Source organism: Cheilinus undulatus, linkage group 9, assembly GCF_018320785.1.
Source record: "Cheilinus undulatus linkage group 9, ASM1832078v1, whole genome shotgun sequence".
Classification (NCBI taxonomy): Eukaryota; Metazoa; Chordata; class Actinopteri; order Labriformes; family Labridae; genus Cheilinus; species Cheilinus undulatus.
Window position 1 is genome coordinate 23,429,010 of NC_054873.1, and position 26,814 is coordinate 23,455,823.

General features: G+C 38.7%; 1 protein-coding gene across 2 annotated transcripts; it reads right to left on the reverse strand.

Annotated features, from left to right (window-relative positions):
* Positions 1 to 780: 780 nt before the first annotated feature.
* On the reverse strand, positions 781 to 26,805 carry dapk2b (death-associated protein kinase 2b). 2 transcript variants are annotated; one of them, XM_041796300.1, is made up of 12 exons: positions 26,670 to 26,805; positions 26,026 to 26,171; positions 14,105 to 14,326; positions 12,043 to 12,181; positions 10,485 to 10,614; positions 10,347 to 10,395; positions 10,220 to 10,246; positions 9,970 to 10,122; positions 7,625 to 7,670; positions 3,013 to 3,102; positions 2,833 to 2,913; positions 781 to 2,137 (listed from the first exon to the last, which is right to left on the reverse strand). In XM_041796300.1, the coding sequence occupies exons 2-12, from the start codon at positions 26,100 to 26,102 to the stop codon at positions 2,057 to 2,059; spliced, it is 1,095 nt and encodes a 364-aa protein (XP_041652234.1). In that variant the 5' UTR covers positions 26,103 to 26,171; positions 26,670 to 26,805; the 3' UTR covers positions 781 to 2,056. The 2 variants fall into 2 exon arrangements, with proteins under 2 accessions (XP_041652234.1, XP_041652233.1); XM_041796299.1 differs by lacking the exons at positions 781 to 2,137; positions 2,833 to 2,913; positions 3,013 to 3,102 and adding an exon at positions 4,924 to 6,992.
* Between the last annotated feature and the right edge of the window lie 9 nt (positions 26,806 to 26,814).

Below are 26,814 nucleotides of genomic sequence, written 5' to 3' on the forward strand. Positions count from 1 at the left end.
AGGACGGCATCAATTTCAAATTTAAATCAGTTCACATAACTGTTAGTTCCTCATATTTACTTTTGCTTAATTGTCCTTTTTTCTGAGTGTTTTTGGTCTTTTGTTTTCTATCAGTATGTTGTTTTTTATAATGCCTGCTAATCATAATTTAATTTTGAAAAAGGTGCCATACAAAGAAAGTTATTATCATGGCAAATATGTTTGACTCACACAAAGATTTAACCACCCCCTTCCTCATAATTCTAAACTAATGCATCATAAATACCTGTTTCTTGTAACGACATACAGAAACACAGATTCATAGATTCCCTCTTGTTGGTTCTGACTCCTTTCCTGGGTAAAAACTGGCCCAATCTGTTCCACTGGTTGCCAAAAATGCATTTAGTTCAGGTCAAATTATCTCTTCAATGTCTTTCAGCCCAACTGATCCTTAACAAAATTACTGTGGTGGAACTAATTATTGACCAGTGGCTGGAGGATTAATCAGTGAAAGTGCATTGCCACAATTAGTGCTCGCTGATGTGCAGCAAACTGATAATGTATTTACTGTCAGGCACTGTTATTGTCTTATTTTGATTTGTCAGGGACACTAAGAGCATCACATACAGTAACTGTGGCAAAAGTTGCTTTTGATAAGGCCAAAAGATGGACTGATTCATTTACATATTTGTAATCATGTATTGTTATATCTATTTATTTATGACATGTAATAAATATTACCCACAGCTGTCTTAAAGGAAAAGTCCTCATCATGTTACTGTAATTCAGGTCAGCGTTATGGTGCTAAGCTAGCAACAGTCTAGCCTGACAGAGTCGGGGGCGCGTTTGTTTGACAGTCTGTCTGCAGATCTCAGACAGCACCTCTCACAGACAGTTAATATATAACATCACATCTAAATACACACTTAAGCTTTCAAAAATTAAATCAGATGTTTTAACAAGCTGAAGGATTCTTAACATATTTTGTGGATAGCCTTTAGTACATTTAAAAACAGAGTACTAACAGTCATAACAATCACTTCAGTGTTACTCAGATGGTAGTACTCTTACTTTAACCTCAAGATCATGATCACATCTTTTACAGGAAATGAGAAAGAATATTATAGAGCACAAAACAACAGATTTAAAAGCTTCACTGCACTGGCTGTAGCCTTAAATACAAAAAGTTCTCATTTTCAAATGGTAATACATTTTTACTTTACAGCACCAGTAAATAAAAACTGCATGTTTATAATTTTATTAAAACAACAAATCAGATGACAGTTCATACAAGTTTTCAGAAAAAAAATGTGTATTTAAAACACTGATACTCTTTTTTTGTGAGCTTAACACTCAAATGAAGACATCCAGCACATATATTTATAACATAAATACATCAAAATATATCAAGGCTTTACAATGGCTTTAAAAGTGACCTGTGAAGTTTTTGCATGTTTATGTGTAACATATTTATTCACTGTATCTCAATTTACAGTAATTTGACAAACATCCTTAAGAAGATATTGTAAAAGGCTAAGGTTTCATGTAAATGATTTGTGTGGAAAATTAGGAAGTTAATGGTAAACAATGTTTGAACAGGCACTGCTGTATGTCAAGAAAAAACAACATGTAAACATATTGTAAATAAGATCTGCTTCGGTCTTTTTATGCCGTGGTGCTTTACCATCATATCTTTGGACAGTAAAACTTTCCTAAGTGTCAATACGCAACCTGCATAGACAAGACATGCATGTAAGACTGCAGTTACAAAGGGAAGCTGCCTTTGTGTGTTTGTGCTGAAAGTGGCTTCTCAGTTCCTGTCAGCAACAATCCAGTTTGATTATCTTACTGTGGTAAAGAAAAAAAAGGGGTGACTTGAGTTTTATCTATTTGCATATTGTTATCCAAAGTACAGCAAATGATCTCTGTAACATCTTTGTTTACTAATCAGTTATTGAAACACTATTACTGAATGGTTTGACAACTAACTATTGCAAAATGTGCCTCAAAAAGGTGCAGTCATTGTTTAACAACTGGAAAACCACTGAACGAAACAAACTGATGTTGGTTGTTGCTCTCAGGAAGTGCTGCTTCTCTTTCTGGTCCTCGGTCTCCTCTGGATGATTTCTTCTTCTTCTCTGTCGCTTTCACAATCCCTCTGAAAAATACGAAGCTTGAGTTAATGAGCAGCTGTCGTTTGTGTGGTGACAGATGATGACAGCACTCTGGGCCCCTCAAAATAATAAAAGGAGGGTTTAGAATAACAGCACGCCAAAACAAACACTTAAACCCACTGATCCGGTAGAGGCCATATTGCATGTTAGCCACTGCATTACTTTTTTAAAAAAATACTGCAAAAGACATCTCATCCCCTTTCAAATACTGGGTCGGTATTTTGAGAAAGACATTTATTTGCTTATTGCAGAGAGACGGTTTAGAAGAAGTTCTTACACTCTCAAACATATGCCACACTCTGGCGTTACAGCAGATGCCTGGCTCTAACTGAAAATAACAAAATGCATTTAACATCACTCCCGAAGCTTTAAAAATGATCCTTTTTTGAAGGTAAAAGCTCCAGTAAGGAAATTTTGGAAAGAGTTGATAATTGGTTTCTGAAGGAGACAGTTAATCACAGCAATAGCAGATGTCACACTGGAAATGCTGCAGGTCGAATGTTTCAGGCCTTTAGCCTCTTGGTATACAGCAACAACACCAACAACCAGTAAGATCAGGCACACTGAAATTATGCATAATTCGGAGCTAAAATGTAATCAAAATGGATGAGGTACTATCTACTTTTAGCACATCTGCTGACATAAAGATATTAAGACTTGGGTATTGTTGAGTTCTTACCCCATCCTGCTCAGGAGGCTTGTGGCCCTTCTTCATGATCTTGGTTAAGTGGTTGCACAAAGCCACTATCCTGAATGATAGCTGTTGAGTGATAACATTTAAAAGAAATATGAAATCAATTGAGAGCAACCTTTAAAAAAAAACAGAGCACAGTCAAGAACTTGAAATCCTGTATTTTACCTTCCACCTGCGCCTGGCGTACTGTCTCCTGAAGTTCTCCAAGTTGACCACTGATAACCTCTTCACCATGGCCTGTCTGGGATTCAGAGGCTGCAGAGACACAGTCAGAAACGAAACAGCAGAAATAGAACATTTTATGTCAATGTCAGATGATTAAGTATGTGAAGAACTGGTTTGATTCTGTTAATGGATGTACTAGAAGTCATATCATATCATCAGAATAAGAATAGGAAACATTTAATGATGAACATTTATTTCAGTGTTTAGACAACAGTGAAAAAAATGCATAGGTGTGACTCTATCACAGCACACTAGAAATGAGCTGATCCATTTTTAGAATGTATTCTAAAACACTTTACAGTCATCTTAAATTACATCTCCAAGAAAGAAAGAAAATTGATTTATTTCTAAAATAAATAAATTCAACCTTTAGCAAAAGTGCACATTTAAATCTACAAAGAAATCTAAAAAATAACTTCAAATGTAACTTAAAAAAATGGATACCCATTTTACAAAGCATTATTAATGCACATTCTTAAAAATCAGAATGGGATTTAAAAAGTTGATCGATAACAAAAAAAAATAATCATAAATTCCATCATATAGAAATACAGCTTAGTCCTGTGTATTTTCCCCAGAACACAGTAAATACATTCATTATCAGTGTCATTCATTACCTGTCAAAAAAAGAAAGAAACAGCTTCAACTATTGAAGCTCTCTGAAAGCACGCATCAACATATTTTAGTTTACTCCATCAACACTTCTATTGAGCTCTCCAGAAGCTGACTCATTATTACAGGGAAAGACATATATAAATCAGGACTGTAGAAAAAAAAACACAATTTATATTTAATGAGAGAAACATACAAGAAAAATAAAATGAATGGCTGTTTGGAGGGCTTCCACATTGAACAAAGTCCAAAATAAAACTAGTGTATTTGTTTGTCAAAGAACCAGTGAGCTGAATTTAAGAGAATCTACTGGCATAAATGAGTTTTTATAATAGATATGTTTTTATTATCTGTGTACAATTACCAGATTTAAATAAATGTGACATTTTCATAGAATTACAACAAGAATGCTAAGGTGAGCAATAACTAACTGGTTACAACCTGCAATCTTTTCTTGAGTTTGGCCTACACACAGGTTCATTACTGTTAAGAACATTTCTGCTATCATGCAATAAAAATAATTCAAGAAATAGTTTGATATTTATGAAAAGATATGATATGCAACATTGTAAGCATAAATATAGTAAAATCGAATATATTCTAAATAAATATTAGTTAAAGAGACTTTTTAAAAAAGAGTGAGGCAAAATTCCCTCAGCTTTGTTGTTCTTAGCTCTGGGTTCACATTGATGGAATGGCCTTCCTTCAGCTTTTTCATGAGTTGCTCAAAGGCTCAATAATGACCAATATTTTTTTTTTTTTTTTTTTTTTTTTTTTTGAGTGACCTCTCCTTTAAACATTAGACCTCCCACTTTAGAGGAAGAGAGATAGCCTTGTCTACTCAAAGGGCAGAGTTCAACTGCATTAGAACCAATAGACTTTCAGAATTTAAAAAAGACTTTCTTTGGTCTTTAAGTACTTAAAAGAAATAGGAACTGAGTCATCTTTGAGCTACATACCTGATCAGAGATCAATCTTAGAAAAGGTGGGAGGGGTCTGGCTACAGACTGTACATCTCTGATGGCCACTTTCAGAGACCGTTCAACTGAGACACAATATATCTCAAAGAGGAAGTGCAATCATTTGTTGGTGCAATGTATTTCCAGTTTTAGATTTTTTTTTTTCAACTACAACTTTAACTTCAACAAAGTCTGGCAGTTACTTTCATGAAACAACCACAATGCAAACATTACAGACTAAGAACAATTTTGTAAATAACACAGAGAAAAGGGTCAGAGGTCTAATCCAGGGTTTAATTATGTATAGACCCATTTTAGAAGCACAAACAGTGGCTCACTTCAGCTCTGTAACCTTTAGCTAAAGCTTATGTACACTGGCCTCGAATTAATGTATTAATGTTGCAAGCTGCTTCTGAGCCTAGCTTTAGGTACATTAACTATGTAGCTCTGGTATCTGTAGCTAAATTAGCTATAGCAACATGAGCTTTAGCAAATGCAGCTAAAGTAGATAATGAGCTACATAACTTATGTAGCTGCTTTGGAGCTTAGCTTCACCTACGTTAGCTATGCAGCTATATGTTAGCTATGTAGCTCGGTTAGTTGTGTAGCTATGCTATCTACATAGCTTATGCAGCTAACTGAGCTATGTAAGATAAGCTTGGTGCATTAAAATGTTTTCAATGGTGACAGTTTTTTTTCTGTGAGCAGACTGTTTACCGGGCTGTATCAAATGTTTTTAATCAGGTTTTACAGGTCAGATTTTGACTTTTAGCTCTTGGTTTTCTATCCATTACCTTGACTCTTACCCTAACCCTGTACAGAAAGTTTAATGCGATTTTATTTTGAATGCTTTAGCAAGTATTTCGTTGCTGAGATATACCGTAGCTCAGATGAACGGTCTGTGAGAGTGGCCGTCAGAGATGAGCGGTCTGTTGCCAGACTGTCTTGCAAATGGCTGCCTTCTATCAGAACACTGAGGGAGGAGTGAGGAAACAGGAAAGTGACGTGCTAAAGGAGATTTGTTTTTATCTGAGAGATTAGTGTAAAGGTGCAAAATCTACTATAACAAAATTAGCATATTATACCCCTGAAATAAGAAGTAGAAGCCTCACTACAGTTAGCTTAGCTTTAGTTAGCTCAGTTTAGGCTGGAAGCTAAGGGAAACAGCTAACCTGGGAATACGTAATAAAATGTACTTATCAGTATACTGATGCTCTAGCTACATTTATTTGTTTGAGATAAATTCATACTTGCATCTTTTTGTAAAGGGGAGCTATATGCATGACTAACAGCTTTATGTAATTGTCTCTAGCAGCCTGTAAAAACACCACTCACCATTTCTATGCTGATTTTGTGCAGCTTTGACAAAAATATGTTCAGTAGTGCCAACAGAAGTGCTTGAAGTGGTTTCACCAAGCATTAGAATAGTGTAAGGTAACCTGTTTTTGTGCTATGCCAGGGTAAGCCAAACTCTGTCCTTCGTGTAGCTTAGGAAAGCAATGAAAGCACATCAATTTACTTCACCAAGACAGCCAATACACAAGTCACTCCAAAATCAAATACATACTATTACTGCAATGTAATATCACAGTACCTTAGGTTGAAAAAGAAAAGTAAAAAGGACTAAGCTATACATTTACAGTTTTGTACAGCTGAAAAACAGCTCTGATTTTTTAAGATTTTCTCAAGCATTTAAGAAAGTGTCTCTTCATATGACTTGGACTCTGACAGAGGCTGTTTTGCCTCAGGACACAGTTCCCTCTTGCAGGACGGATGCAGCAGCTCCTTTAGCGCCTGCCTCACGTCCTTATTCAGGCTGTTGATGTGGATGCTGCCGCTGGCTCCCTCTGAATGCAAGGAGCTCATCACTTCCTGCAGCCACTGCAGCTCAGAGTTCAGCTCCAGCCTCAAAGCGTCCAGCCGACTCTGCCTATGATTGTACTTGCCGCTGATGCTCTCTAGTTTAGTATCTATAGCTTTCATGTCATCCTGCAGCAGCATCCTCGTGGCCTCTATTTTACGGAACTGGTAGTGGACCTGAGACAGCTGCTTCCTTGTGGTCTCACTTTCCTCCTTATACCATGCCTCTTTATCATTGTAGATAGAGAGTAGTGCCTCTATATCCGCCTGGAGGGTGTGTCTGGCTCCTGCCACCTCTGACAATCCCATCTCCATCAGATTGACATCCTCCACTACATGAGCAAAGCGCTCAAAGTTTGCATATGTGTTGTTCTGGGGCACACTGGAATGGGAATGGATAGTGTACTCCTTTAAACGACTCGTCTTCAGCTGCTCTGATTTTCTCTCTTCTTCTGGTGCAGCATTCTCTTCCTTGATGCAGCCACAGGACTTCAGACAGAAGGGTGGAGGGGGGACACTTAGTGAGAGGCTGTCTCATTGTTGCATCTTGAAAACACACACAGCTGTGAATATCCCAGCAGATGTGGCAGATCTGTAGAGTTAGTGTGTGACCCTACAGCGGAAAAGCCATGGCAGGTAAGAGTGCGGACATTCCTGTTGAGAGCATTATGTTTCCTGGCATCATGCTTGTATCCAAACAGGATGAAAACGCCACAGCAAAAAACAACATTCCCATGCATGTGAGCAGCAAACATTGGAGTTGACCTCCTCAACTTTCCAGACTGTTAAAAACACACTTAGTGAAATCTTGCTTCAGTTTGATGACACAATGATAACATGAAACAGCAAAAAAACAGCTGTACAGATGTGTGGAGTATAGCATCACCACTGGTCAAGGGTGGGGGAAATATCCAAGGGTGTGGTGCAATGATAGCAACAATATAACTGTGACAAAGTGTCTTTTCAATAAGCCAGAACATATGTAAAAAGTTAGTGTTTTTGGCACATCATAAAAATGGATATTTCTGTTATCTGTTTTTTAATTCAAAACAGTCATCTTTTACATGCCTGTTACTGAGAACACAAAATCATGCAATAGTACTCATAAATCGAGTGCATACCTTAATCCAGTGATGGTTAAGGGCGTCTTGTACTGTCATTCTTTTTCTAGGGTAAGGAAAGAAAAAATGCAGCTGAGTAAATACAGTCCCACAGCTCCATAAGACACAAGGTATGCTGGTGAGAAGTCATGTATAAGGATATGAACCTCTCAGGAATGGATTTAGAGTAAAGTTTCACAGGAATATTTTGGGTTTTTTTTGGCTAAGTGGCCAAGTGCCAGAGTACATTTTAGGCTACTACGCATTTTAGTCAAGAATTACCTTCTAGGTTTCTTTGGGAGCAACAAAAGTTAGAGGAAGTAACATTATAGAATTACCAAACTTAAGAAAAAAGATGCTAGGGAGTTTGTTAAATGAAGTAATTCACTTTGAGGGCAATCACAGACAACCTTGTGAAAACTGGTTATAGGCCTTTCTCCATACAGTAGTAGTGATCTTAAAGCACACAATTGCTTGGTGCCTTTGTTGTTGTCCATGTATGCATGTCAATGTTTAGTATTTCATTAAAATGTCAAAATATGCTAATTGGACAACACAGAGAGGCATTCACATAAGCCCATTTAGGGCTTCTGTTGGGAAAGAGACGCTGCTGGGCAATGCAGTTTAATGCTGTAGTATAAAATTGTTTGATCATGTAATCCTCTTTTCTCAAAAGGAACCCTGCATGATCAGACAAGTTCATCTTGTTGGATAGGTTTTTGTATCTCTTTGGACTAAAAAACTCACTAGATATCTGCATTTTGAGTAAATTTGAGCTTATAAACTCACCAGGAGGCTGCCATGTTTTGGTCCACGCTGGTAGTGTGACGTCACAGTTCTGCAGCACTCCCTTTGAGCGCTCCTCTCTGTTCCTATGCAGTAACCACTGCTTCAGACGGTTTTGCTGCTTGCAGCTGTTGCTATCATGCCAGCTTTCATGCCAGGCTGAGTTTGCTGCATGTTGGTTTTGTCTCCCTGCTGTCAAAGCTCTGTCATTCCTCCTTTTACCTCCATAAAACTCCCTATAATTGACTGGATTCAGTGTATAGTGGAAGCATGCTGGGAGCTTTTCAAAATAAAAAGCATTATGTACATACGATGGGAGTTTCTACAAAGAAATGCTAAAGTGGACTTTAACTTTGAAAAGCATAAACCGGAAGTGCTTTCATACTGTGTTTACCTGAACCGTGTGGAAACAGAAAGCTTCATAAAGAGGAGACGTTTGGGGAACAACTTCATTAAACAGATGCATTTTATCTCCTGGCCTTCATCTGGTTCATCAAGAAACAGATTTCAAACTGCAGATGTGGACATAAATATTTGCTACAAGAAGGTAAATATGGCTCTGTATTTATCATTTTCTGGTCTAGATGGAAAAATAAGTGCTCATGGTGCAAATAAAAAATAGAAGAGACTTCAAATTTTAAAATTCTCCATGTGTGAGATGCAGCCCTAACACTGGCTGCCAGTCTGAAACAGCGGTTACTGCATAGGAACGGCGAGGAGCACTGCACAACTGTGACATCACACCACCAGCGCAAATCAAAACATGGCAGCCTCCTGGTGAGTTTATACACTCAAATTTACTCAAAATGCTGATATCTAGTGAGTTTTTTAGTTCAATATACATGCAAGAGATACAAGTATCTATCCAACAAGAGGAACCTGTCTGATAATGAAGGTTTCCTTTTAAAAAGGGAAACCCTTTTAAGAGCCTTTTGTCTTTAAAAGGGGTTAAAAGTGGCAAAAATGGATTAAAAGAGGGAACAAAAGCCAAAAAAAATGGGTTAAAAGTGGCAATTAATGGCAAAAAATTGGATAACAGTGGTAAAAATTAGTTCAAAGTGGCAAAAAGATGTCTACTGAACATTGCTTCACCTGTCTCAATATTTGTCCACTGATAGTTATATTGTAGCTGGTTTAATTCGGGGTATAAAGACTAAAGCAATGTGCCTCAATCCTTACTTTAGATGTCTGGCAATTTGTTCACCTTCCATTCAAATTTTAAGATAAATGAGGCAACATTATATTAAAGGTATAATATGCCACATTTTTAACGTTACTATGGCAAACATCTACCCAAATAAATCATCAAGTTATGACCTTCTAAACAGAATAGTGTTGCTTGTTCTCCCACCATCTCTCTCCTAAAGCTCAATGGCTGCATAGATCCACCAGTTGCTATTTCCACTAAATTTGGTATGTATATTAATCATCAGTAGAAACTAGAGAAATACTGGGTTGGTGTGCATGTTTGATAAGTCATTAAGTGGAAGCAGATGGAAAGGTTGAAGTTTTTTTCCATTCCATGATTCTGGGCTTTATACTAGAGTTGTTAGACTTCACATTTGATCAAGTTATTTTACCTTTTGTCCTTCTCTAGAAGTTGTCTGATGAAGCTCTTTGCCAGCTCACTTGTACTACTAAAAAGCTCCTCGTCGAAATCATAGTTCATGGCGGAAATGTTTCCCAGTGTTTCCTGCTTTGTGTCACCAAGGAACGGTGATGCGCCACTCAATCTGAAACAACATTCACATGCTCACTTAGATAATCCATGATAATCTCTTCAGGGACATTAAAATTCCCATCCATAACTGAAAATCCCTCCAAACTTACAGTATATATGTGATGACTCCAATGCTCCTGTAACAAAAAAAAAAAACAGTAAAAGGTCAGTTTAATTTCTGCTCTGAAGCTTCCTGTATGAGAGACAGCAGAGTCAGAGATAATTAAAGGCTCTTACCACATGTCTGCCTCCAATCCCAGCGGCTCGTAGTTAACTATCTCTGGAGCTGAAAATGGAAAGTACATGCTCCTGCATCACACACAAAAACCTTATGACAAAATGCCCCACATATATCTGATATAAAAAAAGACTTACCAACAAATTCAGGGGTCCCAAAAATGTTTTTGAAATCCGCCCCTGCTTCTAATTTGTGTGCCAGTCCGAAGTCTATGAGCTTGATGTGGGGTCGACGAACGTTCCTATCAAGCAGCATTATGTTTTCAGGCTGAAGTAGAAAAGAACAAAAGACAGACATATGTTGGTTTAGCAGGTTTTACTAATACCAAGAGTGGCTGATACATAAATAATCTGAAGAAAGGTAAGTTACCTGTTGAATGCTGCCTTATGTGCAAGCATTTAAGAAAAACATGATGACAGTCATACGTGTTAGTGTGATAATTATGATTTTACATCTTTACCATTCATTTTTGTCCATTCTTCTTTGACAAAGATCAATTACTGAATATTTTCATTGAGTTCTCCATCTATTTACAATGCTTGTGTTACCATGAAAGTTGGTCAGATCTTTAGATATCAAGAAAAAGACTGGGAATAACTTGGAATTACTAGAAAAATCTGTGTTGTTATTTGGAGAATAGCAATAAATGAGTGGAGATCTTATGAAAACAACAGAATAATACTTATGGTAAATGGAATAGAATAAAACATAAAAATGTATGTCCATCCAAGGCTTCCATATCTATTCAAGCCTCACCAACTTGATAAATGACTGGTACAGGCGGCATCTGCAAGACTTTGTCAAGGATGTGGGAGCTGGGGTGTCCAAGTGTCAACAGGAAATGACTTTATTAGACTCAGAGCTAGCAAGATAACAGTTCAGCACACATCCCCTTGTAATAAACAAAGTTTCATAATTCATTTCAACCTTTAGACAGTTTAAAATGAGTAAAAAAAAAACATGTTTATTCAAGAAAGAAGAGCCATTTGTGTATCTGACTTTTAGAAATAGTTGCACTTGCAGCATAGTTAATTAAGAGAAGGTGGTTTTTTAAGCATACAACTGTGAAAGTGATAGAAATCTTCTCATATGAGTCACAGAAAACAAATGAGTCCTACTAAAATGTCAAAACCTCAACATGATTGTGCAACGTGCACAGATTCAGACGTCATCATGTTGCTCTGCATCCTGATAAATCAATATAGTCAAAAGGTCACAGGACATGCAGCCCAGACAGACAATCACATTCTCCTCAGTTAACCAATCTGATTTTACAGACAACATTCAGCACAAATGAGCACACAGATCTGCCATTGTAAACTAAAGGTCAAGGCCTCAGGCAGGTATGATTTGAATTCTTTCCTTTTTTCTCCTTAAATACCAAACAAAAAGCCCCAAAAGTGAAGAGGCGCTGCAGAAAAAAAACAGGACAGCAACTATCAGAGCGGTGTGGGCGACTGCTCTCTAAAAGTGATGAGATAACCTTTTGGTGTCTGTATCTGAGTGTTTGGATGTCTGCCACAGAAAACAGGAAGGATGTGTGATTCAGACTCTACCGGCACATACATTAGACACCTGCTATATATAATTGACATTAAAGAACTGTTACAGCCTGCATGTACATTCAGTTCTGGGTATACGATCTTCTCCATAGGACATAAATAGATTCTCATTACACAGATGTTTTTTTCTTACCTTAAGATCAAAATGTGTGATTCTTTTGGAGTGGAGGTACTGGACTCCATCAAGGATCTGTTTGATGAACTGGGTGGCCTCTTCCTCACTGAGAGATTCCTTCTGAGCCAAGAAATCGAACAGTTCTCCTCCAGAAACACTGTAACACACATACACACACAAGCACACACTTAAAAGCTCATCCTGTGTGCTCAGATTATCAGGAGCATGGGCACTCTTGAATCTTATCTTAAGTGAGCGCTAAGGATTTGGATGCTCTAAGTGCTGGATGTTTTAGATATTTGCTTAGCATAAACAATTTGAGTCTGTTGACTATGAGTTGGACTGACATATTATGGCCTCAGTCACTCTGTACCTGTTTACAACAATGTATAAGAGCTAAAACCTGATTACAAAATGTTGAATAAAGCTGAGTAAACAGTCTGCTTTACGAATAGCTTGTCCTCCATGAAAATATTCTAACGCAGCAAGCTTAGCATACACAGCTCCTTTAGCTGTATGAGTTATGTAGATAACAGTTAATGTAGCTGAAGTGGCTAAAACAAAGTTCAGAAAGCAGACACATAAGCTGCATATCAATGTTATCTATGTAAGTGTTATCTTAGTAGCTTACATAAGCTAGACATCTATATTATCTGCATAGCTTAGTTGCTTAAGCTAACTTAGCTAGTACTAACGTAGCTACATAGCTAACATAGCTATGAGGCTAAATGAGCTAGCTATGCTCACATAGCAGCTATGTAAGCTGGTAGGTATGTTATCTACATAGCTACGTTAGCTCTAACTAAGTTTTCTACCAATCACATTGCTAAAGCTTACTTAGCCCCATTAACTAATGAAGTTATGCTAAAACATAGCTAACATAGCTATGTTTGCTCTGGCTAAAGCTAACAAAGCTAAAGTGACAATTTCTAATTTCTAATTTCAGTAAATCAGACTAGTTAACTCAATTCAGATGACATTACATTTGATTCTGACGCATCTTAAAATTAGTTTTGAAGTGACTTGCTTGTGTTAGCTAGCTGCTATCCTACTAGTGGGTATCGGTGTTTATGGACCTGTTATTTCATCCTAAGGTTTGTTGGAGTCCTTTGGTTTTTTATAAAATCCTGATGCTTTTAATTTGCTCAGTACACAAAAAGATAATGAAAAAAATGACTGGTTGTTACAATCTTTAAGGAAATCCGACCAGTTCAAGTTAAGCCAACATCTTACCCACCAACAGCTAATGTTAACATTTAGCACTTAGGCTATCGATAATTAAAGTTATTTAAAAAGGTAGATGAGCTTCTCTCACTGTTTCTAATGTTTCTAAATGTTGTCTTTTAGTTCCTAGCCAACAAATAATAGCTATTGGAGTGCTAGGGATGCTAGCGTTAGCCATTGTGTGATAGTGGGCGATAGGTTATCAAATCTTTGTTGTTTTAATATAAAACCTTGGCAAAGATTTCTCCATATTTCAACTGTCAACTGTATTCTAAGTTTATCAGTTCACCAGAAGATGACAAATGATCACAGTTTTTCAGGTTTACAATAGTAAACTCATTTTTAGCTTCCCACCGTGAGCATGATGTCAGAGAAAAATGACCACAGAGTGATTATGGTGAACAAACATGATGTTCTTTTATATCCACACAATGAAAAAATTATAGGCTGAATAATGTACAGTGTGTGATCCTGAATATAACAGGAACTGCTCTGTCTGTCAGTTCACCCCAGCTGCTTAGGGCTTTCATTTAGTCCTAACTGTGTCCTCCATGTTCCCAGGCACTCTCTGGACCCGGGATGAGGCCCCTTTTCAACACAAGCTTTATTGACTGTGTGAAAGATGTTTGATTCTTTGTGGCACATGATCCCGGCAAGGGTTTTAGCAAACACAGGTTCAACAAACAAGCTATGAACACAGAAATAAACTCACGTGGACATAGCTATACAAATAATGATCAATCAATATCAATATGCAAAAAATACTTTTTGAAGATGTTTTTAGCTGTAACATTGGTGTTCACACTAGCAATTCTTAATTTGTTGTAATGTTTGGTTAAATAATGAAGTAACTTACAGTTCAAGGATAAGCACAACATCTGTGCGGTTCTCAAACATGTCGTGTAGCGAGATAATGTTAGGGTGCTGAAGCTGCTGCAGGATGTTGACTTCCCTCTCAATCTCCTCTCTCTTTACTCCACGTCTGCTGCCCCGACTCTGTCTCTTCTTGATGAACTTTGCTGCATATTCAACGCCCGTGCTCTTCTCTATACAGCGTTTGACGATTGCAAACTGCCCACTGCAGACACAAAAGAGAAGTTTTTAAGCTTAAACGTTCAGTATTGTTTTGGCTCATATTTTTTAAATACAGAATGCTCCCTCATGAAACTTTTCACAGTTTACTACAGGATGCTGTAGGGGTGAAAAAAGATGTCAGGGAGGAAGTCATGTGTCAAAACCAGATGAAAAATTGAGGTTTAGTCCACCACTTCCTGTTTCCCAGACAAACTGAGAACAATCAGCCGGCTCTGTCCACCGACTGTGTAGACAGAGCTGCTGTCCTCCTACTCCAACAACCTTCCTGCCAAATTTCAAGCCATCTTTGGCTCATCAATCCAACAAAAAAATCCCAAAACTCTTAAGTATTTCATTACAGAGGTGTGGCTGGGAGATTATCTTTCACTAGACTATTGTTTCACTTGGCTCTTATTGCATGAGTTAGTTAAATAAATGGTTGTTACATGTATTTCATGAATTTCGATCTTTCTATCTAAATCATTTATTGACATTCTTGCATAAATGACAGAACACATAAAAAAACTGAAAGCACATGACAGATCCACAAGAGTCAAGCCAATAAATTGGGAGCCTCCTCGACCAGCTGGCTGCAATACAAGTCATAAAATCCTCCTTCATGTCAGCAAATAGGACATGCATAAAAAAAAGCAATTATTACATGTAAAAGTATTTTTATGTCTAAATCATAGCTTCAGTGGAGAATTCTGAGTAAAATCAGTCAAAAACGCCTATCCAGGAATAGCCACACTGGGTTCAATACTGGGTTTTAACCATTTGGAGTACATTCACGAACAAGATGTCTTTAGAAAGGTAATGCTCTAAAGTTTCTTCTCAAACTGTGAACTGACTCACTGTAGCTTCTTCTGGTGTTGAATAACATGAGGAAAAAAAAAAAAAATATATATATATATAAATATATATATATATATATATATATATAAGTTTCCTGTCTGAATTTGTATTGTGAAACAGAGCCCTGTAGATGGCCATAACTGGGAGGTATTAGCTGGAAAACTCAACTGGACCAAAGTATGAAGTCTTAGCTAGTTCAGGTTCAAAGGCTTCATGCTTTGGTCCAGTTGACCTGTTTTTATGAGACCAGAATTTTTTCAACTGGACACTCCAAAAAGATCCAGGTTGGCAGACATTTTTCTATACAGCATTGCTAATAATTGCCTGGAAAAAAATTACAGCAAATACAGTGGGGTATGGAGAAAAACAAGGGCAAATTTGAAATTATACAACACCAGTCCATGGTTTAAGATTGTGGGGACTTGCTCTGATCTAGCAGGACTGTTTTTGATGCAATATTATGATCAGGAGAGTACAGGGAAGCTTCTAATGGTGAGCTGTGGCCCTTTAACTATTGTTTGTTTGTTTGTAGCCTGACAAATGCATTAATTGAGGCTGCTGGGGTTGGTTTTATCCTGAAACAGTTAACATTGTCAGAATCCTGAGAATCTGAACTTTGTCATTAAGTAGCTTGTGGTATATCTATGAGCAATCACTTCTTAAATAACTGAATAGTTACAAAAATCTGCAGGCCTGCCAGTGGGCTCCTCAGATTTTAAGTGGTTTTAAAGTAGGTTTTTATAGTGCTGATTTATATCCAAGAGTTCAGTTTTTCTTAGATGCTATGATGCTACATAAAAGGTCAAAATGTAATGATAGACAGCTTTGTTGACACATGGGGCCCCTGCAGTACTGGTTTAAAAGAGCAGAGGAAAAACAGCCACAGGAGACTTATAAATACCCACAACAGCCATAAGAAGATGGACACACAGTGTACAGAGGGACTGACATGGTCAGCAGCAATACTTACGTTGGCTGTGGCGTTCAGACGGTGCTCAATCAATACTAAGGTGCCCAGGATAGATCCATGCTTTTATGTTGTTTGTGCTGAATTCTGGCCCTACCATCTGAATGTCCCTGCTGAAATTGAGAATCATCAAACATTTTTTCAATCTTCTATTGTTCAATTTTGGTGAGCCTGTGTGAACTGTAGTCTCAGTTTCAGTTTTTTGAAATAAAATCCCTGCTGGATATTCTACAGTCAGCTGTAAGTGATATTATTAGAAAGTGGAAGCGTTTAGGAACAACAGCAGCTCAGCCACAAAGCGGCAGACCATCATAGAGCAGGGTCAGTGACTGCTAAGGTGCATGGTGTGTAAAAGTGGCCAACGCTCTGCTGAATCAATAGCTGAAGTGTTCTGAACTTCCTCTGTCATTGATGTAAGCACAAAAACTGTGTGGTGGGAGCTTCATGTAATGGGTTTCCATACTTGCAACCAGGTCCAGATAAACGTCAGGAAACTTGATTTGTGGCCAGAAATCAATATCCACGGACAAGGAAACGATCGAGTCCAAATATCCACAATTTAAGCAGATATTAGTCTGCTTTTCACCCGTTTTCGCTTGCTCCTCACTGAGCTGACTTCCGTGTTTTGCAGCCCGGAGCCAAGCAGCTGTGTTGCGCACTGATGTAACATCAGTGCAACCCCCTTTTGTTGTTTGTGTAGCTCCACCTTTTTGGGATGGTTTGGTGAGATTGGTACCCCTATGGAAGGGTGCCAAAAAGTGAGATGGTATATGGGTCAGTTTTTTGGGACCCTTTCCATCTTTTGCTCTATGGAAACGCAAAAGAAAAAGCGTGCTGTTCCACACCAAACTGAGCCGGACCGTTTGGTGGAAACAACCTATAACTGTGCTCCAGTGCACAAAGCAAGGACTATAAGACATAGTTTGATTCATGGAGAAACTTGACTGGCCCACGCAGAGCCCTGACCTCAACCCCAGGAAATAGATAGATACTCGCCATAGCTGCACTGTCATTTTACTCATAATTGACCCACTGGCAGACTGAAAGAGAAGTGCACAAGTGTTTTCCAGCCCTGCTGCCCAGTCAAATACGTGTGCTTAGTCTCCATGGCTTTACTATCAGACTAGCACTTGTTATCTCAGACCTGACTAAGCCCTGCCGCTTTACACACTTCCTGCTGCTGTGTGCTAACCTGCCCACGCTTTATATTAAAACAATCCTCTCAGTCAGAAATCCCTCATTAATGGGCCACTGAGGGAATGGAGGGCGATGGTGTTGGCAGAGCTGGCAAAGACTCTCTGAGTGGGGAAGATGAACATTATCTTTGACAGAGAGAAGAGGAGCATTAAGTCAAGTATGCAAACAGTTTACTCTTCACTTTCTCCCCTGCTACATTCAGGCACATTGTATTTTTAGACAGTGTGAAGAAGACACAGAAAGGAAATAGATAATAACTGGCAGGCTTTTCATATATTTGGGACATAACTGTCCTCACAGAGATTTCAGGGTGGCTGTGAGAGGCTGTCCAGTCTGTGTCCACTATCATCTCTTTGTCTAGAGGGCTAAGAATAGCTTCATCCTACAAGTTAGACCTCTACCTGCTGCCTCTTTGCTGAGCTGGAGCTGTGTCCAGATGCACCATGCAACAATAGTTTCACAAAGTTTACCCCTTTAAACAGCTGTCTTGAGTTCATTGCAAATGGATGAGACACAACACTAATAGTAGTTTTAGTTTAAAGAACCCCCTCTTACTCTTTTAAAATTTTCTTTGCTGCATTAATGTGGGATTTAGAGCCAGTGTGCTGTCTTTGAGGCACACCCTCTCCTCTTCTCAGTCAGTTTTACAATCACATCAGCGAACAGCTCCACTGGAGACTGTTAGCTCAGTTACCTCACTCAAAAACAACAAGACTAAAGGGACCTTTGACCATGCAACCCCCATATCTTTGACAACTTTTACTTTGGAGGGACAAAATGTTTGGAAGAACATATACTATTATGAAATCAAATCATGGTCTCAGTCCAAGACTCTTAACATGTGAAAACTGCCTTCGAGTTTGTTTACCTACTACAAGCAATGCAGGCCTTATTTCTTGTTTTTTTTTTAATGTACATTATTAATTGTCTTAGGACATGAGGCCCAGTTGGCCTGTATTGTAAGGCAAGATTATTTCCTTGCTGCTCTCACTGTTTCAGTCCTGAGCCCAGTTATCTTTTGTACATATGTCATCATATGACACACACAAGATTTTAGTCGCCCATGCTTTTGCTTGTGCATGAGAAGCACACTGTGCTGAATCCCACTTCTTCCATCGATGCCAGAGCCAAGGAAGTGTACATTGTTTAAACATGGTAAAGAGCACTTACATTAGTCAAGCAGGAACTTGGGGTTCAAATGTGCTTGGGCATGGCACAATTTGCATAGTGTGAGTCCACTCTAATACAGTTCCTATCAAAAAGTATTTTCCCCCTTGGATGTTTAACCCATTTATTAATGATATAAAGCTGTCATAGTCAATATAGTTAGGCTTTTTTTCCCCAAAAAAATCTCTTTGATGTCAAAGTGAAAACAGATTTCTGCAAGGTAATGCCAATTAAATAAAAACATGTAAAGTACAATAAGTGACAGCATTAATATTCACCCCCTTTAAAATGATGGACCTAATTCAACAGATGTCCAGCCAATTAGTGCTAGTAGTCTCACAATTTGTTAAATAGGGATCACCAGAGTCCAGTGATATTGTCTCAAGTGATTGTAGTATAAAAACACCTGTGTTTGGAAGGTCAAGTCACTGGTTAACCAGTATTCCTGGCAACCATTACACCATGAAGACAAAAGAACACTCCAGGCAACTCAAAGAAGAAAAGTTGGTGAAAAGTATAGTAAAGAAGGAGACTAGTAAGAGAGGCTCCAGCAGCTGAGATGGGAGAGACTCCGCATACAACTGTTGCCTGGGCGCTTCACTAGTCAAAGCTTTATGGGAGAGTAGCAAAGAAAGAGTTACTGTTGAAGAAAACTCATATCAAATCTTGACCAGAGTTTGCCATAAACACGTGGGAGACTCCATGGTTAAGTGGAAGAAAGTTCTGTGGTCTGATGAGACCAAAATGGTATTTTTTTGGCCATCTGACAAGATTCTATGTTTGGCAGATACCATCCTCACCATTCTTACTGTGAAGCACAGTGGTGGCAGCATCATGCTGTGGGGATGCTTCTCGGCAGCCAGCCCTGGAAGGCTTGTGAGGAGAGAGGGTAAAATGAATGGGGCAAATGTAGGAAAATCCTCGATGACAATCTTATTCAGTTGCAAGAGAACTACGGCCTTTCCAGCAAGACAATGACCTGAAGCTTACAGTGAAAGTTACACAGAAATGCTTTAAAGACAACAAGGAAAATGTCCTGGAGTGGACGAGTCAAATTTGTGTCAATTTGTGCCTGGATTTCAAAAGGGCTGTTCATGCCCAATCTCCAGGCAACCTGACAGAGCTTAAGCAGTTTTGCAAGGAAGATGTTACTTTAGAAAATCCATATTTACTTTGACATTAAATAGGTTTAATTTTGATCATTTTTGTCAAAAAAGCCAAGTTATATTGGCCATGATTGATTCATAAAGTCAATAAAAGGGTAAAACATCCAAGGGGGTGAATACTTTTTATAGGCACCATATGCAAACATGTTATGTAAGTGGGTAATTTGATAGTAGGAGGGTATTATGACATTTTATAGTAGAAACCATGCAAAAACACATGCTTAGGTTTGAGTTTGCAGTGTAGGACAGAGATTGATTACATTCTCCCACATATAAAGCGGTTTAAGTTGCAGAGCGCCTGCACTTGATTGCATAAGATGAACAGATGTTTCTGTTAAAATTTTATATCATGTTTGGTTACATTCCAAGTTTTTAGCAATCTAATTTGTTTCATAATAAGATAACAAAAACAATAATGAGATCAGATTTCAGTGTGAACATGTGAGGCTCTGCTAGTAACAATAGTCTCAAAGAGTCACTCATACTCATTGTGCAGAGTGTGGGTGGAATCTGAAACGCTCCCTCTATCTGTTCTATTCACAGGACATTTCCACCCCTGAGACATCCCTAAAAGACTGACCCTGTTAGACATGAGTACGATAATGTGTGAACTGAAGAGGTGGGGATGTCACTCAATGAATTCCTCCTGTAAAAACATGCATTGATCACCCCATAGGGAGCAGCTTTGACATAGTAGGAGCAGCTACAATGCCCTTGATTTGTCTGTAGATCAAGACTGAACAGAGATACCTGTCCTGGTGAGTGTTGTGGATCTAACGTGAAAAGTGCAACACCGTAAATGTCAATGCATGGACTCTATATGATGTTGTTATGAAGGGTAGATAGATCATGATGCTGGGAGTGGTATTCCACACCGGGCCGGGCGTGCCGTCTGTCTTAGCTCTAAGCCAGCCAGTGGGGCTGAAAGCACTATCTCCCCACAGAGTTTCCACTTTCAACAGCTGAAGGTCATTATCCACAGCCAAGGTTGGAGGAATTCTTGGACAAGTGGCGCCTGCCCAGATTTTAAACACATTTCACAAGTGAACAACCTTCAGGACGGCAACAAAGAAAGCTTCAAAAACTGACCAAGGCGGGTCCCCTACTGCCCCTGACATTGGTGATTAAACGTGACTCATCTTTTCAGAAAATGTATTTTCTACTGTTAAAACCAAAACAAAGTGTAACTGTCGCTTTATCTCCTTTCATTGCTAAATAACTCATCATTCATGTCATGGAAGTGAGCAGGACTCTCTGGATTCCCACTTGTTTTGAAGTTGTCCACTGCAATCAGAGCATCATTGCAGTAGCAAGGTGTCAGAAACAGGATGACCTCTGTCAGTTGGGAACTCTGGGAACAAGTCAGCGAGTTCCCTCTTTGAGACTGTACTGAATAAACGCATCTTTCACCCACTGAACAGCAGGAATGTCGGTTCCTCGGAGCCAACTCCACGCTTTCTCATTCCTCCTTGTATATTTATGCCTGCTGTCTGTGCTATACATACTCAGCATACAGTAAATCCTTTTGGAGAAAGTATAGCACTTTACTGTCTTCATCTTTAGCACCTCTCTGCATCACGACTGTCTGCTCTTTTCACTTCAACACCACAGAGTGTGAAGGCTGTGGTCTTACACGCTTCTCTCTGCCGTCATGCTTCCTGTCAACGGACAGCTACTTCTGCAAAATACAAACATTTCTCTAATTCATTTCCTTTTTCTCACATTTGCATGGTATGTCTAGAAAATAAAAATATCATAAAGAACAATTCTGGCCTATGTTTGTTCTTTCCCACAGATGGACTACAATGTACAGCCAACCTCTCTTTCCATGTACGCAGGTAATGGATGTCTATACTGTTTACCTACAAAGGTAAGAATGATGCCTCCAAGTGTCCAATGCAAAGTGAAAGTGGATAACATAGCTATGCTAGCTACATAATTAATGTTACTGCATAGCTGGTGCAGCTGAGTTAGCTCTAACAGTGTGAGCGTTAGCAAACATAGCTAACTTAGCTGTGTAGATAACTTAGTTACGTAGCTGCTTTTTGAGCTTAGCTTTAGCTACATTAGCTACATAGCAGCGTTCTCTATGTAGCTTTGCTATCTATGTAGCATATGCAACTTAATGGAGCTACGTAAGCTATGCTTGCGGCATAAGAGTGTTTTCGTGGGGGACAAGTTCTTTCCTGTAAGCAGACTATTTACAGCTTTATTAAACATTTTTGTAATCCTTACCCTAAACGAACATTTATTCCAATTTTATTTTTGAAGTTTTAGCATGTTTTTCTGCTTTTACAGAGATGGCCTCTAAGGTCCCATCAACACGGAGACGAAAACGATATATTGCTGTTTCGTTTTAAAAATTTTTTCCATAAAGACGGAATCATTTCAGGAAATATCCGCGAAAAAACACGGAACCACTGAAATGACTGAAAATGCTGTAGCACATATGCCAAGCCTGTAAGTGGTGCTGTAACGCTGCCACGGAAATGCAACAAAGGAGAAGAAGAAGATCACAGAAAACTGACACAAACTTTCTTCTAGTTGCCCTTCTGGTTGTTCTCCGCATTTGATTTAAGAACATATGGTGTATATGCTTTGCGGTGGTGGTAAAGGAGCATCAGATTTTGCTGTAAAAGCCATAACAAGCTCAGTAGCTTCTGCGGCACGAACACAACCCTGTAGTCTGCCATTATTGTTTTAGCCGGACCTGCGCAGGTACCTTAAAGAGAGCTACGCTGTGTGACGTAATCGTTCCAAGAAAGATGCGGATAGCCATCCACATGGAGACAAAACGGTAGTCATTTATGGATTTATGCACTCTGGGACCCATTTTCAAAAAGTATCTTTTACAGTCACCCAAAACACTGTTTCCGTGTGGATGAAACACTGATAGGACAAAAAACTTTTGCATATACACCTGAATTTGTTTCAGTGTGGATGGGGCCTAAGATAAATGGCCCATGAGAGTGGCTGTCAGATGCAGTCAGACCCCTCTCAGATCATCAGTGAGTCAAAGGGGTGTCATTCACATGACAGAAGTCAATGGGACAGCCTGCTTTAACATTTGGGCTGAAAAAACATAAACCCATTCAGAGACAGTGCATGTTTTTCTTCAATATACCTTCTGTTACTACTACAGGTCCCACCAAAATTCAAAGTAATGTGTTATAAATAATTTAAAAAATAATAAGAAAGGGCTGGTCCAGCCCTGCCTTTTTATACCAGCAGTTTCTGACCCAGTCAAAAGCTATCAGTTTCTTTTGGTTGATTAAAAAACAAACAAGAACAATATTAACCTGATCATGGTTCTACAGGGACCAATCAGCTGGGTGTGTGTGGATAATAAAGGTCTATGAAATATGATTGCCACCAATCTATCATTTGTTCACATTTAAAACTTGGTCCTGTGAGTGAGCCAGGTTCATCTTCAAGAAGGATTCATGATCAATATGATGTCAGCACAGGTTTCAAAATAAGGCAGAAGTTCACAAGCCTTTCATTTTTGTCTAGGCGTGTAAAGACAATGGTACTTCCTGTCCAGCTGTGCATCCTGTGAATTTCTGTCGTGACTTGAAGATGACTAAAGAAGATGATGTTTTCTCACTCAGAGCCAGTGACTTTGAAGCTTCATGCAAATGTTGCTCAGCTTCATGACCAAACATAGACAAGAGAAGAGTTATTGCTGACAGGCAGGTCACTTAGCTCACCTCTTTATAGGAACCACAGCCTTGCCTTGACGCTCACTTGTGTAACAGTCTACCAGTCTGGTTGGGGGTCGGCTGGTAGCAGCTGTGGTCTCAAGCTACAGCACTTCCTACTGTGTGTCAACATGTGTGTCATCACTTGTACAGTATCAGTAAATGCCTCACACGCTAAGTAAAGGGTTGTTCTATGGATTGGTTTACCAAATGTCTCCGTCAGAGGTGGAAAGAAACACTGAGTACATCAGCCTTTATGTTAAAATCTGTCAGCTGAAGGACAGGATGATGAACTAACTTTCCAGTGCCTCTAAACATTTCCACAGAGGAAAGGACATGTTAAATACCCCACACGGATCATTTATTGCCCCCCGTCCTACATTAAATTTCCTCAACCTCCCAAGGGGGCACTGAGTAATATTGCGCAACATTTTCTTTGTGACGTTAAATGAGAGATAAGAACCCATGATGCTCTCAAAACATGTGGGTAGGGTGGGCCGCCACCTCCTCCTCAACATATTACAGAGCTTTTAAAACACCACACAAAAACTACACGCACAAACTCCGTCTGATACTTGGTGACAAAATTCTCAGAGACCTTTTATGACTGAAAAAGCAGTTCCTCTTTCCGCTGCGGCTTTAGACCACAGAAAGTTTCAGTTTATCTTGACAGAGGTATTAAATACTAGTGTTCAAACACTACGTTTACATGCCTTTCATGGTCTGTCTAAAGATACCCCTTTTAGGGTTTAATATGATTTTAAATACATTTAAATTTTACAGAGCAATTTGATGATCCCCAATGCAATAAATATGAGGAACTATACAACATCAAAATTAAAAATGATTACATAAAATTACAAATAAGAAAATAAATATTTTTTTGTAAGCAAATTGAGCAAATTATGCTTAACCAAGAATTCACCACAATCTCTGAAAAAATATGGCTAATTTTGTAAAATGAGCCCAGTATAATGATACATATTATATATTAGGTTGAGTATCTATTTACATACCTACTTATAAAGGCAGCAATGAATGTATTTATTAAGGAAAATCACATTTATGATTTGTGTAGAGTCAGTAATAAGAATGAATTTTAATTTGAGAACAGACTGGCAATGTTAAATGTTACAACGTTCACGTAGAGCAGTGGTTTTCTATTTGTCTAGCTTCAGGACCCACCAGTTTCTTCAATTACAAATTTGCAACCCAAATTAAAAAAAAGTTTGTTAAAAAAAAGGTTAAAAAAAAAATGCTTGTTTATTTAATGACAATAAAATATATGAGTGGAAAAAGAGACAGGAGAAAATCAACATGTTTTACATCCTACTTCCGAATGAATACAGGTAATTTTTGTCAATTTCCAGAGATCTTGAAAAATTACCATATTATCATAGGAAAAGCAGCTTGATGTTGCATAAAATGGAGGTAAATGAATTGAAATACTGAGAAAACATTCAAATGTACCCATTTTCATGAAAAAAAAGAGTAAAATAAATTGTATTGGTGCATGTCCACAAGGACTTAGGTGCTTTATAGATATTTTGCCACCATTTTTCCCAAACACACAACTTGAGATTTGCTCTGCTACCCAGTCTTGGGTCCGGACCTAGAAGTTGAAAACCACTGATCTTGAGTAAATACAACCAAAGCAAAGAGTTAGACAGGAGGAAATAGAATCAGTATGTGAGATAAGCTGCTGATCAAACACAGGTGCTTCCATGCAGCAAAAAATCTTCAAAAAAAATCATGATTATATCACTGTCATCACCAATCTCTGATGTTTTACATAATTTAGAAGGCTGTTGGGTTGGAAAATCATACATTTCTGATGTGGTATTAACAAAGGATCCTTGTAATATTGCATATTTTATGTTATGGCAAATTAATACCAATCAAAGTCCATGTAAAGCCAGTTTAGAAACTGATTTCTAAACACACTATGTACAAGGAGTCTCCAATAAAACACACAGTGTAAATGTAGGGCATCAAACCCCTCTTCTGTAGATGACTAAATGCAGCTTGATCTTCCATTTCACAAGCAGGCCTTGGTTTGTCCTGTTTGGGTGTGTCATAGAAGCTGTACAGTCAATCCCTCGACACTGTGTATATTTTGACTGGTGCTAAAAGGTCAGAGGTTATACACCCTCCTTTCACAACCTCTCAATCTGTCACTAAGTGCCGCACATGCCCAAGCTGTCCCTCTCTGCAAAATGGATTTGCAGCTTCCTCAATTCATACTGCAATCTGCGAAGTTGCTTCATTCATTTCCCCAAGGGGCAGGTACCTTGATGTCTGCACAGCACACACTCCTCCTTCACATGTAACTTCAACACACTGATCCACCGCCCTGAATCAGCCTTTGCAAAAGCTGTAAATCAAACTGGATTCTCCTTCCTGGATTGAACATGGCGTGCCCAAACCCAGCCTGTTTTCTTTGAGTGCATTTGACTGTTGTACTTTATCTCTTATTGTAAACTTCAGCCAACTTAAACACAGAGACACTCCCTGTTTCATGCTTTAACAGGCCACATGCTGTTTGCATACCAAAGATCACACACGAGGACCACTTTTTCAAGGCCAGAGCTGAATCACTCTCTGACTCATACAAATTGAAGAGGATCATTTTCTCTGTATTCGCACTCACCTCCCCAGAAGTTCCCTCATTTCATAGAAGTCCTCCACATTCTGTTGTTTGAACACAGCCATGCCTGGTGTCTTCATTGACGTAGTTTTTCTCCTCAAGATTCGCCACTAAAGCCGGTCTCTGTGCCTTTCTCCACCAGTCCAACCCTAGAGATGCACAGAGGAAGTTCTGTTCACTTCTGACCCAAGCAGTGAAAATGTGCAGTGCATGTTCCAGCTTGCTGTAAAAGCATTCTTTATCAGAGTTGTACCTACTTTCACCTGCTTGAAGAGGGCTTGACAGCAGAAGAGTAAAAGTATAAGCCTTTTTCTTACACTAAAATGCTGATGCATTTTATTAAACTGTAAAGACAGGAGTGTATAACTTGAAAGAAATTAGGGAAGGACACCTGAAATGTTCTATAGTTGAAAAACATTTGTCTGATAGAAAAAGGCAGCAACATGCTTTGTAACTATAAAAACACATTTTTTATGACAATTCAAATTTCCCTTAAAAGAATGTTGGTTTATCTTGTCTTACACTGTAAACACAAGCAAATACATTGGAAAAAACACTCAAAAAACTCAAACTTCCTATCTGCTGAAGTTTCTTGTCACACTTTGAGCCGCTCCACAAGCTAGAAGCAAAGAAACCATCTGTCTCACCTTCTGTCAGAAGCAGATCTGATGCTAAACTTGCATGAGCTCCCACATCTCCTACAGCCGCTCTGCTCCCCTCATGGCTTTAGCTCAAACACAAGGCTGCTCCTTTGGGCGTCTCTGTTGTTTTCTGACACTTGCAGAAACGCCA

Excerpts from the sequence above, each read along its gene's own strand:
- dapk2b (XM_041796299.1), bottom strand. The coding sequence starts at position 26,102 with ATGAAGACACCAGGCATGGCTGTGTTCAAACAACAGAATGTGGAGGAC. Across the intron at positions 12,182-14,104 it reads GTTGTGCTTATCCTTGAACT|TGTTTCTGGAGGAGAACTGT; the intron begins GTAAGTTACTTC and ends TGTGTGTTACAG. Across the intron at positions 10,396-10,484 it reads TGGGACCCCTGAATTTGTTG|CTCCAGAGATAGTTAACTAC; the intron begins GTAAGTCTTTTT and ends TTCCATTTTCAG.